This window comes from Eublepharis macularius, chromosome 11 (assembly GCF_028583425.1).
Source record: "Eublepharis macularius isolate TG4126 chromosome 11, MPM_Emac_v1.0, whole genome shotgun sequence".
Classification (NCBI taxonomy): Eukaryota; Metazoa; Chordata; class Lepidosauria; order Squamata; family Eublepharidae; genus Eublepharis; species Eublepharis macularius.
This window is the reverse complement of record NC_072800.1, coordinates 37,257,233-37,270,192: the sequence shown is the minus strand read 5'-3', so window position 1 is coordinate 37,270,192 and position 12,960 is coordinate 37,257,233. Positions and strand designations below refer to the sequence as shown.

The 12,960-nt window shown below is 45.7% G+C and overlaps 1 protein-coding gene across 1 annotated transcript in view; it reads right to left on the bottom strand.

Annotated features, from left to right (window-relative positions):
• The window catches only part of TRIM71 (tripartite motif containing 71), a 51,968-nt gene extending 45,313 nt beyond the window's left edge, over window positions 1-6,655 (bottom strand). Inside the window, exon 1 of the mRNA XM_054990828.1 lies at window positions 5,744-6,655. Coding sequence (XP_054846803.1) covers window positions 5,744-6,655 — 912 coding nt within the window. The remainder of the gene's footprint in view (window positions 1-5,743) is intronic.
• Window positions 6,656-12,960: the final 6,305 nt, after the last annotated feature.

Genomic DNA, 12,960 nt, shown 5'->3' with positions numbered 1-12,960 from the left:
TGTACGTAACTCAGTGAAATGTCCTAGCTGTTGATTATATTGTATTTTCCGCCTTGGATCTCAGTGAGAAAGGCAGTCTACAAATAAAGAATAAGAATACTTGGAGACAAGAGCAATGTTGAACTTTCCTTACTTTAGAACTTACATGGCCAGACAATCACTTTTTCACTAACCGGGTCTTGGTGATGTGGGCCATTGAGGTAGCTTGTTATGATAGCTGGCACCATGCAGTCTGTTGTTCAAACATTCTCCCACAGATACTTAAGTCTTTTAGGTAAACAGTTCCTATTATCCCAGTGTCACGGTTTTGGCAAGTTGTTTAAAGAAACCGAATGGCAATGGTAAGTATCTTTACAATATGCACACTTTAATCAAAAAATTAAGGCAGCACCAGCCTTACAGGAAACCTACAACATACACTGGTAGAATTGTGAGGGAAGGGATTTGTTTTATTGTTCTTAATTTTTACAAGCATATACAACATTCAAACTCCATTCCATCTCACCCGCAGTCTTTTATATGTAATCTGACTCTGAAAACCACAGTGAGGTTGGTGTGCATACACCTTTGAGTTATTTAACACTGGTTTAATGTGAAGATTTAGATTCAGTGCTGTAGGTGCAAACTGACTCCATCACCCTATGCTTTCATGAGAAGTGTATACAAAAAATTCTTATCCTCTTCATGACAGGGAAAATTGGGTGGGGTAAGAGGGAAGCCGTAGAGAAACTATTCCAAGTAGAGCCTCAGGTATTTGTTTTAGACAGAAGCACTGTTCTACTTAGATTTAAAGTTTCCTAGATCTGCATGAAAAGTTTTAGAAGATTTTTAAAGAACATACACACTTATGCACAGCTAAAATGCAAAGAAGATGCTACCTAAGCAAATAAATGTTCCCTCCTCTTGTAACACGTCTACTTTTCAAGCTCCCATTTAACTTCCCTACAGTAATCAACACAGCTAGTTTGAGAAAATGTACATACTTGCTTCCTTGCAAGGTTCCAGGATACTTCTTTGGTATCTCCTCACACTAGACAAAAATAGCTAAGAAATGGAAATACCCAAACACTGTTGCTTTTTCTTCACCATTCTACTAAAGGCTTGGTAGCACAATCCAATACAACATAGATTTGCAGTTCCATCAGGCACATTATTTTCCTATTAACTTTAGATCAAATCTACCTACCCCCCCCCTATTGTTCTTTATTTGGTACAATAAAACCAGTATTTCTTTAGTTCACTTTTTCCATGCACATTAATTACTTACAAACATATGCAACTTGGGGCCTTCTGAAGCTCAACTAGAAGAGGATCTTTTAAAAGATACTGGATGTTACACCAGTGCTCCTGAAGAATAAGGTAATATGCAGCTCCTTTCTTACCGCTGTTTTGATGGTGTAGACTTTAACATGCACAACCACTGTAGTTTCTGAAGACTTTCAGGATAAGTGGTGGCCATTTTAAATTGAACCATGTGGCAGCCATCTTCACAAGGGGCTCATCATACAGACCAGTCAGTTGTTCTCTATGCCACTACAACAGTCACCATAACATTATTGGTAAGCAACTGCCTACTGCACACAGTGAGCCACAGCCTACAAGCAGATGTCTACATGAAGCAATATAAACTAGCCTCCACACAGCAGTTATGAGTACTGACCCTCAACACAGGACATTTTCCGCCACTGAAAAACCTTGAATTAAAGGAAGTACTAGAGCATACATTCATACCCCCCTCCACAATATGTATTGCAAGACAAAGTACATTCCTTCCCCCACTATAACACACACATTAAATCCTCTTTTAAAAGCATCAATAAAGTTGTGTTGACAAGCTTTTCAGATGCTTATTTACTGAATAATTGTATACCAACCTTCACAGAGAAATGAAAGAAGGCCCATTTCTCGAACCTGTTTTAATATGAAGAATCATGAAAACAGGCAGCCTGTTTGTTGTTAATATAAAACAAGTAACAGCAACACAACTAAAAGGTGACACCATTTTAAGTTTCCAAGCATCTTACAAGACTGAAACTGCCATAATAAAGAATTTAGACTTCCTTGAAAGGCAAGCCAGTTTACTGTAATTGAAAATAAGTGGGAAAAGAAATTATTATTGACTTCAAGAAATATTTTCACCCAGTGCATGGATAGCTTTTCCATTCTTAATTTTGTATTTAAGAGTTACAATTGTCTCTCAGATGTTCACAAACAGGCAAGAGTTATTTGTTAAACTCTAAGAGAGCTCTGTGGGAGATTCAAGTGCCTAATGAGGAGATTTTTGCATTTCCTCAAACCATGCCTGAAAGGCGTTTCTGAATATTCCTTTTATTTTTCAAATTCAAGCATTCTTTTCTGCTTTCCTCAATGAGCATACAGGAAAACTGTAAGAACATTGCCAGTGTGTCGGTCTGAATGCTTTGCTACTTGATGATCTGCTTAGAACTTGCTAAAATACATTCTTTTTTTAAAAAGCTAATACATGGCAATAATCAAGGAATCCCTTACCCATTCAGTCCTCAGACACGGATCTTATCTCAAAAGTAGTCAGAACCAACTTTTTTAAAAGACTTTTGTAGGGAGTAAGCTCTTCTATTTAACAATGAAGCTAATGGAAAATTCCACTGTGGCATTATGCAAACCGCCAACAGGAATGCTGGCGCACAAGTTGAATTTCAGCCCATGCAGTTGCATCTAAGTATTATTTCTTTGGAATCCGAATCTTCTAACAATCTTGCTATACTGGAGTGACTAATTTTAAATACCTAGTAGTTTAAAACTATTTTATGCAAAATGGGACCCCTTTAAAAGGAAATTAGGAAACATATGCAATTAAGGATCGCACTAAGAAGAGTTTCAACGCGTTGCTGCATTTTAGTTATAGATTGGATTCAACTGAGTTTCATTACTCCACAGTGTAAAGTTGCAGTTTACAGCAATGAGCTAATTGTTATAGTTACCACATTACTTTTTTTACAATTCTCCTATGGCAGAGTTGCTTTTTTAGAAGCTATTTGCTAGTTTAATGTCTTCTTGTTGTATCAATTGCTCTTTACACTGCTGTAAGAATATTCAGCTCTTGCTCTAAATCATCAGTTCTAGAAGCTTATTTTACTTTTATTGTACCCTTTGGTAAAAAAAGATCCCCTTTCCAAAACAGTTTCCTCAATTTCTACCCCACAACCGCTCTTCTCTACCAATCTAGAAACTAATGCATGAAGTTTGTGGATGCTCTTCAACATTAGGAAAAAGGGAATGCTAATAACCTTAGCCCTTCCAATTGTTTTAGGATTTGAACATCAAATATACCTGAAATAGCTCTCTCCTGTTACGAGCTAGGCAGTAGGGTATCTGTGACTTTGTGATATGTTTTCACATTTCCTTTCTCCATCCACCATTTCCAGTGGGCAATTTTGTTTTTTACTCTGCCCAGTGGAATCTCAAGATAGACTTGTGGCAAAGATTAACAACAAACAATATTCAGTCTTTAATACACAATAACATTAAACACTGGGTGTAAATCTAACTTTTGGTTTTCAAAATACCACCGCATGGAACCCACAAAGACAACCTTACAAAAGCTGTCCACAACACCCCTCAAGAGAGCTCTTGTCACTGTCTAGGCAAATTGTTTAACAATGTTTAAAGATCACTTTCCCTAAAAACCTTAAAACAGATAAACTTTTTAAAAAGCACACAATTCATCAATCACAAAGCCATTCGCATAGCGGGTTCACATCCTCTGAGCTATGGAAGATTTTATCTGCTCATCCCACATGCAAGAAATCTGTAGTTAGGAAGAAGAACTCCACACTTGCTCAGAAGAACTCACGTGCTAAGTTCCAGACTCAAGTAAATCCCAATAAGCTCCTAGAATTAACACTCCTGTATTACTTATCACATGCCTTCACCAAAAGAAATTATGTGATTCTCCCAAATCTCATGAGCTGGGAAATGGTGGTCTTATGCTCCTTCCACAATGGGGATTGCGATGTTTCTAATGCAAGACCCAACAGCAGCAAGCAGAACAGCAAACAAACAGAATGGAAAGCAGTCTGCGCAGTGTGATCCACTCACAGTGCAATCCTGAACAGGTCTACTCAGAACATCAGACCTTATTCATCAATAGGCTTATTCCCAGGGGGGAAAAAATCTGTTAATTCTAGAAATTTAACAAGCAGCCTGCCCATGCCTCCCTAGTATGGCTTCTGTATTGCCAAAAGAACCAAGCTGCCAGACTTTTCAAAGAGAACACTCGGAAAGGATGGAAGGAATTCAAATGGCAGACTGCTGTAGGCTATGCTTGCCAGTTCTCATTTAAGATAGTTTCAGGTGGGTAGCTGTGTTCGTCGGTAGCAGAAGTCCAAGATTGGGGTCCAGCATCACCTTGGTGTGCTACATTCCCACAGCAAAGATCTGCTTTCCAAAGCACCGCCAGGCAGAACGTACACACAACTGTTCCACCAGCAGCCCAGGCTGTCCGGTCTTCTTAAAACAGTTCCTTATAATGCAACCCCACCTACAGCATAAGCAAAAGCTCTGCTGCTTTATTGAGTATTATGGAGATTACTTTTAGTTAAGCATGGACAGCTCCATGTGAACTAAGCCTGCAAGGAACTGGGAAGTAGCAAGAATTACATGTAGGCAAAAAAGAAGCGTTAAAGAGAGAAACTATTTAAAAGGGAATTAGGATTGCCAGATGTTTGGGGGGAAATGGTAATCTCTGTAAACAGTGTGTGCATGTGTGTGTGTGTGGAGGGGGGTAGAGAACATGACAGCTCTGTGAAAATAATGGATGTGTCCCTATGTCAGAAGGCTTGGAACCACCCAAACTCCAAGGGAGAATGAAGATCTCACGTGGGAGATAAAGCTAAAGCGTTAAAAATAACACTGCAATACTGTCTCTATACTAACATGGGAGTATGGATGGATACATTTAACATCCTTATGAATTCTAACTTTAAAATGTCATTTGAATACAAGCGTTACTTTATTACCATTAACCACTGGGAGGACCAATATGGATTTCAAGAGTAATACAGAGACAACCCATGTTTATGGATTTAGAATTTTAAGCCAAATTAAGTATACAACTCAGCTCCTACATTGTCCTAGATTAAGTGCGAGGGGATTCCCCACCACTGCATCCCACTGGTGGTATAATACTAACCAGGGAAGACAGACCAGTCTTCAAATAACCTTTCCCCGTAGTTGCCTGCTGACTCAGATCCATCAAACCCCGATGCAAAACACAGACCCAGAGAAAGTCTAACACGAACGGTCAAACTCTCCAAAAAACCAGCCTCCCCCAGCCTGTAATCCCCCTTGTCGGGCAGTGAATTATTAATCAGTCAAGGCTGTGCAGCACATCCTCTTCAAGACATTTGTGAGGGCAGCCAAATAGGTTCCACCTTGATAACGTTTCCTATTTTCAAGCACCCCCCCCCTCCCTCCCACCCTTCGAGCAATGCTAGATCGATCTGGGCCAGGTTTCTTAGCCCCTGAACCTATCTGCCCACCGCTCCTTGTTCCTCTCCTCCAAATTCGGGACTCATAGCAGACCACCCCAGCCAGCACCATTTGCTGCTAGCTGCGAATCCCCCAGCCCTGGAGGAAGGGTTGCAGAAGCGGCTTCCTTGAGCCCAGTCACTCGTGCCTGAGGGACCCAGTTATAGGGAGGCCTCCCCACACCGCGCCCCCCCGCAGCCGCCCCCGGTTACTCTCCCGGGCCGGGACGGCTCACCTCGTCCTCGTGGTGTTGGCAGTAGTTGACCCTGTCCGGGAAGACGGAGAGGATGTTGTAGGGCGCGGCGGAGTAGGGCTGGCCGAGGGCGAGCTGGGCGGCGGCGGCGGCGGGGCCCGGCGGCCCGGGTCCGAAGCGCTCGATGAAATGGTCCTTGGTGAGGCGGACGCGCTGGTGGGCGCGCACGCAGTTGTCGCACAGGTGCTCCTGGCAGTCGAGGCAGCGCGAGCTGACGGCATTGCCTTCGTCGCACGAGCTGCAGCGAGGCTCGCCCTGCCGGCTGTGGGGCCGCCGGAGGAGCAGCGAGGAGCCGCCGCCGCCGCCCCCCGACGACGCCGAGCCGGCCGCTGAGCCGGGCGACGAGCCGCCGGTCGAGGCGCGATGCTGCTGCTGCGCCTGCTGCTGGCGCGGGTGGTGGTGCCGGTTGTTGGTGCTGCTGTTGCTGCCGCCGCCGCCGCTTCCCCCCGGGCCGCCGCCGCCGCCTCCTGGGCCGCCGGGCCGGCCGTTGTTCTTCTGGTCCTCGGCGGCGGCGGCCACGACGACCACGTCGAGCAGGTTGCTGAGGAGGAAGTTGGAGGAGGGCAGCGCGTCCATGCCCGACGGCTCCGAGATCACCACCTTCTGGTCGCAGACGGGGCAGCGCAGTTTGAGCGAGTCCCCCGCGCTGGGGTGGCGCTGCGCCTCCAGGCACTGGCGGCAGAAGGCGTGCAAGCAGGGCAGGACGTGCAGGCGCCTCGACGGGGCGCACGAGGAGGAAGAGGACGACGAGGAGCCCCCGCCGCCGCCGGACGAGTTGGACGTCTGCGAGGACGACGACGAGGTGGATGAGTTGGACGAGATGGGAGCCGGCGAGCCGCACATCTCCTTGCACAGCGGGCAGATCTGGAAATCTGACTCGGGGAAGGAAGCCATTGGGAAGGGGGGAGGGGAGAGGGGGGGAGGGGCGGCGGCGCAGCGCGCTCCGGGCTAGCAGGGCGGCAGCATGGGCCGAGGCCGGCGACGGCGACCCGCGGGCCGAGCCCCGCTGGGCGGCATCCAGGAGGCGCTGCGTGGGGGCGCTGCAGCTGCCTCGGCGGCTCTCCGCTTGGCCCGGTCGGAGCCGGCGGCCCCCTCGCCTGCCTTCCTCCTCCTCGCCTCGCCTTCCTTTAAGGCGCCCTCTCGACGGGCCGCCCCCCGCGAAAGCGCTCCAGGGGGCCGAGTCGGTGCCTGAGAGGCTCCTCGCCTCCCCCTCCTCCGGGTTCAACGCCTCTGCGGCGGCGTGGCGGGCGGCTGGGGGCTTCCTGAGCAGAAACGGGCATCGGCCTCTTCTCCTTTCCAGCCAGCGTGAACTGGATCCGGGCGGGCGGGCGGCTCTTCGCGGAGTCCTTCTTGGGGCGGGGGGCGGGAAGGGACCGCGGAGCCCAGTTCTTCGGAGCCCGGTGGCGAGCGGCGGGTGGCAAACGGGGAGAGGAGAGGAGAGTTCTGGTTCAGCCCCAGAGGCTCCGAGAGGCGCGCAAGTGGCCCAGGCAGGTTCCTCCGGCCCCGGTCCGCCCACTCCGGCTCCACCACCGCATGTCTGAGGAGCGGGAAGCGGCGATGGCGATTCCGCCGGCGCAGCAGCCGAGAGGCAGGCGAGGAGGAAGGGGGGCGGGTATGAATGAAGTCGGGGCGGGGGCGAAGGGCAAGCGCGTCCGCTCCGGAGGTCCGTCTCCTCGCCCGCCCGGCCCCCGAGCGCTCACGCCGTCGGGCCTCCTCTCCGGGCCGGCCTTCCAACCCGGGCGGCGGCGAGGGCGCGCACGCGGTCGTCCCGTGTCCTCTCCCTCCCTCGGGCGCACACGCGCTCAGACCGGCGCAAGGGGCCGCCTGGGAGAAGAGCAGCCGCGGCAGGTCCCGGCCGGCCGCCTTGAATTATTCATGGGAGGCGTATTAGATTCGCTGCCACAAATGGAGCCCGCCGTGCAATGCTATCCGAGCGGCCCACGCTCCGGCCCCCTCCTCCCCTCCCTCCCGCATCCCCCCACCCGCCCCTTCGGCGTTTCTCGCTGCTTCTTTCACCCGCCCGCGCTTCTGCAGTGACTGGGATCACATTTCCTTTGTCATTTTACCTCCGCGCTGTGCTCTGGAAACTTGTTCTTTTCCAAAGCAAGCTTTCCAACGCCCTTCCTCATGCCCAAATGGGAAGGGGAAAATCCCGAATTTATACTCCCGCGATCATCAAAACTCCCAACTGCGCGGCTAATTTTTTTTTAAACCGGCGTTGGGTTCGAATCACGCAGCAGCCACGAAAAAGAATCGCGTTGGATTCCAACGGAACCGTCGCGCTGGAGGAGGACTGGGTTTTCTCTCCTGCGTTGCTCTGTTTTAAATGGATGCTCTTGCGAGTTATTATTCTTTTAACTCTCCCCCTCACGTCGATGTTAGGCGAGCCGAATTTCTTTTTCTGGAGGGCTCCGCTCTGTTCGCCTTCTACGGACGCCTCTTTTCTGGATGCCTGTTATTGAAACTGATCCACAGTTCGGAATCCTTTTAATCTCTACAGCAGCGAACTCACTTCCGCCTGAGCGTGGAGGGGGCGGTTAGGGGAAAGGAGGGAGGGGGCCTGGAAGGCAAACAGGAAACATTAACCCTGTTACTACTGCGGTGTCTTCCCTGCTAAGCTCGAAGCTTTTAGCAATCAAACGTGCTGAGCGGGGCGGGGGGAATTGATAGGCTTGTCTGAATTTTTATCACTTTTTTAAAGCAAAAATGGTCTTAATTTTATTTTCTTTTTAAAGCAAAAATAAGCTGCGGTGGTTGGAAGGATTCGTTTGTCTAAGAAGCGCCATTAATTTGCCCTTTAATTGCTCGAGGTTTAACTTTAAATTTACCACTGCGGGGAAAACAACGAAAAGTCCTTAATTCCGCGCTGAATGTTTTTTCTCTGCCCGTTGCCGTAAAAAGGGTCTCGCTGTTCACGGGATTACTGCATAAAGCGCTACGCTTTAGGACTATATTTTACATTTTTTTAATTGAACGGGTGGGGGGAGTTTTGAGTATTGCCTTAAAAACACGTTATGTTGGATGCCTTGCCGCACTGAGTTGCAAAGCTGTAAGTGAGACATTTGTTTGTCACGGAAAGAATTTAGAAAGTGGTTCCTTAGCAAAGACCAACCGCTGGCTCCTTGAGTCATTTTTGAGAAATTACCAACTAACCAGCATGACCAAAGCAGAACCAATACGAGGCGGCGTTTCAAACAAGTGCGTCAGTTCTAGCAACTCCCGAAGTTTTATAGAAGGTGGTTCTGCAAATCAGGGCTGCATTTTGGCCAAAGAATGAAGCGTGCATTTGATTGATCGATAATATATAAACTTGCATAGGAATACACAGTCGGTCTGAAGCACAGCCCACATCCCCACAAAAGAGGCATTCTCCTGCTATGGAAGTGTGAAGGAAGAATGCCTCTATCTTAACATATGTCTTGCCACCTTTAAAAAAAAACAAAAAACTACAGCCTGATTGATCAAGGGTATCTTTGTCATACAGAAAAGCATTTCAATCAGTTAACAAATGTTGCAGTCCTGCTGGAAAACCTTCAGAATACTTGAGGATGGGAACACAAGACGGTAACGTATTTACTATTTAGAAGAAGAAACAAAGTGTTTATTGAAGGCTGATTACAGAAACTATAAAATTAATATTTGCATAAAATATTTATGGCCTTTTTTTAAAAAAAAGAAACATGCAACTGCAAAAGGAGGGCAAGCATTTTAGAAGAAAATGATTGCCCTACAATTGTTGCCCTTTCTGAGGTCCTACTGCTGACAATACTTACATAACTTACTGTTGACTTCTACTGGACATAAATGTGTTCACACATGAGATCTTGAGTTTGCCATTTTATAAAAGATGTGCAGTTATTCCATACATTGAAGTCAAGGGAAAAATACTAAAACCCGCTGTAGTGTTCAAAGTGTGAATAGCTTCATGATTTTCAGTATGAAAATGCACAGATGTAAAGGGTTTGCAGACATATTTTCCTTTATGTATAAAATTGCAAATACTAATTTTATTAACACGTTCCCAAGATTTAAGCATGCACTTGTAGACTGCATAAAAGACATTTACAAAATCAGTGTTCGCTATTATTTTGAAAGAACTCTTTGATGATCCTGGCCTGTACAAAAAGTGGAGTTCAAATTACTGGGTGGTTCCTGTATTGAAAAGTCACACGTACTTCAGACACAGTGCCATCCTTATCAGGTCTACTGAAGAACCCTACTTAGGTCTGTTCCATGGGGCTCAGTCCCAGGAAAATGTTCTTGGGATTGCACGGTCAGTTTCCTAAGATGTCCGGATAGGGGGTTCTTGTCTCTAGTATTTGTGCTGGTAGGTGTTCTGTGCCCCCAAAGTTCTTTTCTTTCTCTAAACGCACAGCTTCTCAAACTCTTGCATCCCAAAAAGAACTTGAAATTCCAGAAAATCTGATTTTCAGTACTGGTTCTTATCTGAGAACTTCCCAGATTGGAGTGGAAATCTTAAATCTCTGAATCCTGAGTTTTAAACTATGCATTTATTTAGTAAACTAAAAACCCCAAAGCAATTTTTTGCATTTGGTTCTGAAGCTAGAAGCGCCACAAAAATGTAAACATGATATAATGAGTTACAGAAATAGGGGATAGATTAGGAATAGATTAAGATACAGGGTTGGAAAGCTGTTGGAAGTCCTGAAAAAGGGGGGGAGGGAAAGGGTGGGGGAAAATGATATTGAGATGTTATTTGGAAGTTGTATGTATTAATATTCTCACCTAACAAAAATTTTGGAAAAAAAATAAAAAAGCAATATGTTCATGCCCTATTGATCAATGTGTCAGCTGACTGCTAGACCCTTAATTAATGTATCCTTTGATGTAGAATTTCAGAATAGTACAATACAGTTAAGCTTTTCTTGTTTCATTAAATCAAGCAAAAATATTGTTTATTAACTTCTGAAAGCTGCCCATGCTGGTAATATAAGCAGCAGGTTAAAGGAACCCGCACATCAGTTTGGAATTTAGGCTGCATTTTGTATGGAGAGTGAGGCGGCCTAAACCTCATTGAGCTCAACGGATTTAGGCATATTATCTCTGCATAGCATTGGGCTCCAGATTGCTAATTCCACCTCATAATGCAATCTAGACCATTTCATAGAACAGTCCCAATTTGTGCTTTAGTTGTGCATTCTGAAGCAGAAAGCTTCACAAAAACAAAAATATGTTTATGTCCTACTGATATGGGTGAGGCCAGTATTAAGACCATCATTGAACCTCCTGTCTCCTTCTCCTATCCAATGACATCCTGTCCGTCCAGATGTCTCCCTCTGAATTTGAGGGCAGGAATGTGCAATAGACCATCTGAGTTATGATTTTAATTGTATTTATATAATTATGTATTTTATGAATGTTGTACCCCGTCCTGAGCCTGCTTGTGGGGAGGGCAGGCTAAATACCAAATAAAGTAAAGTGTCACTCCTAGATCCTTAAAGAATTTATCCTTTGCTCAACAATTTCAGGTGAGTATAATTTAGACAAACCTTTTCATCATTAATTCAGGCAAATAATACTATTCATTCTGTTCTGCAAGCTGCCCATGCAAATAATATACTGTTTATTATGTTCTCAGCAGTCCCATTTTGTGCTTTCAGTTGTGCATAAATACTTATTAATAAGAGCAAATTGGCATTAGAAATTGGCCTCAGGCAAGCCGCAGAATCCTACAGCCTGGTTCTCTTGATCAATCTATCTTACTTTCCTGTAGCTAATAGACGCTAATACTTGCTTTGTAAGAGGTTTTTTTGTAAGGGTTAAACTGTCATACTATTCAGAGAGCCAGTGTGGAGTAATGGCTAGAGTGACGGACTAGGAACTGGGCAACCTCAGTTCGATTCCCTGCTCTGGCATGAAAGCTCACTGGGTGACCTCAAGCCAGTCATACACACTCAACCTAACCTACCTCACAGGGTGGTTGTAAGGAAAAAAATAGAAAGGAGAAGACTGATGTAAACCACTTTGGGTCCCCATTGTGGAGAAAGGCAGAGTATACATAAAGTAAAATAAAGTAAATTTCAGTAATTGAATGGCACTTCATTGTGTTTGGTTAATACAACAGGAACCTCAAGTCTTTGCTATGAGAGATCTACAGAAAATTACTGCAGGATCCTGCTCAAGAAGTCATACATCTCCAAAATAAAAAATTAGACTATAGTGTTAAGTCAATGAAAGCTCTGCTACTGCTATGGCAACTTTCCATGTACATAGATTTGCTCAAATTAAATCATTGTTAACAGAAGCAAAGCTCTACTTTTTCAATCTAGTTCTTCTAGCAACATTATTTTCCAAAGTTGTTTTATACATGCCATCCAAACTAGCTGAGAGCCAGCATGGTGTAGCAGTCAGAGTGTCAAACTAGGATCTGGGAGACCCAGGTTCAAATCCCCACTCTGCCATGAATGCGCTGGGTGATCTTAGGCCAGTCAGGCTAACCTACCTTGTAGAGTTCTTGTGAGGATAAAACAGAGCAGGGTTGTGAGCTGCTTTGGGTCCCCACTGAGGAGAAAAGGTAGGTATAAGTAAGATATAAGTATCAAAATAAAAGGATACACACGGCTTTTTTTCAGCTGGAACGCGGTGGACCAGTGTTCTGGCACCTCTTGAAAATGGTCACATGGCCAGTGGCCCCACCCCCTGATCTCCAGGCAGAGGGGAGTTTAGATCTCCCTCTGTGCTGCGGTGCAGAAGGCAATCTAAACTCCCCTGTCTGGAGATCAGGGGGTGGAGCCACCAGCCATGTGACCATTTTTGCCGAGGGCAATTTAAACTTTAAAAAACTCCCCCCTTGTTCCAGCTGACCCAAAGTGACATCATTGTGCAGTCCTGAGTTCCACCACTGAGTTTTACCACCTCTTTTCCCAGAAAAAAAGCCCTGGATACACATACATCATTCTTTCCCTCTGATAATAAGTAAATTCATCCACGGAAAGAGAAGTTGGGTCCTCTGTCTACTGATATATGGAAAGTGGGCACACTCCAGTGTTAGAACAAACCAGGTGCTCAGTCACAAGCGCATTTCTACTGGGCGGGGGAGATGGTATATTCCAGCAAGATAATCCATTTAGTCTTTTAGTTTAATTCTAAACCTGTGTGCTCAGATGTTAAGTATTGCAGTCATACAACCCAGTTCTAATGCATGCTTACTTAGAATTAAGTGTTACTGAGCTCAGTGG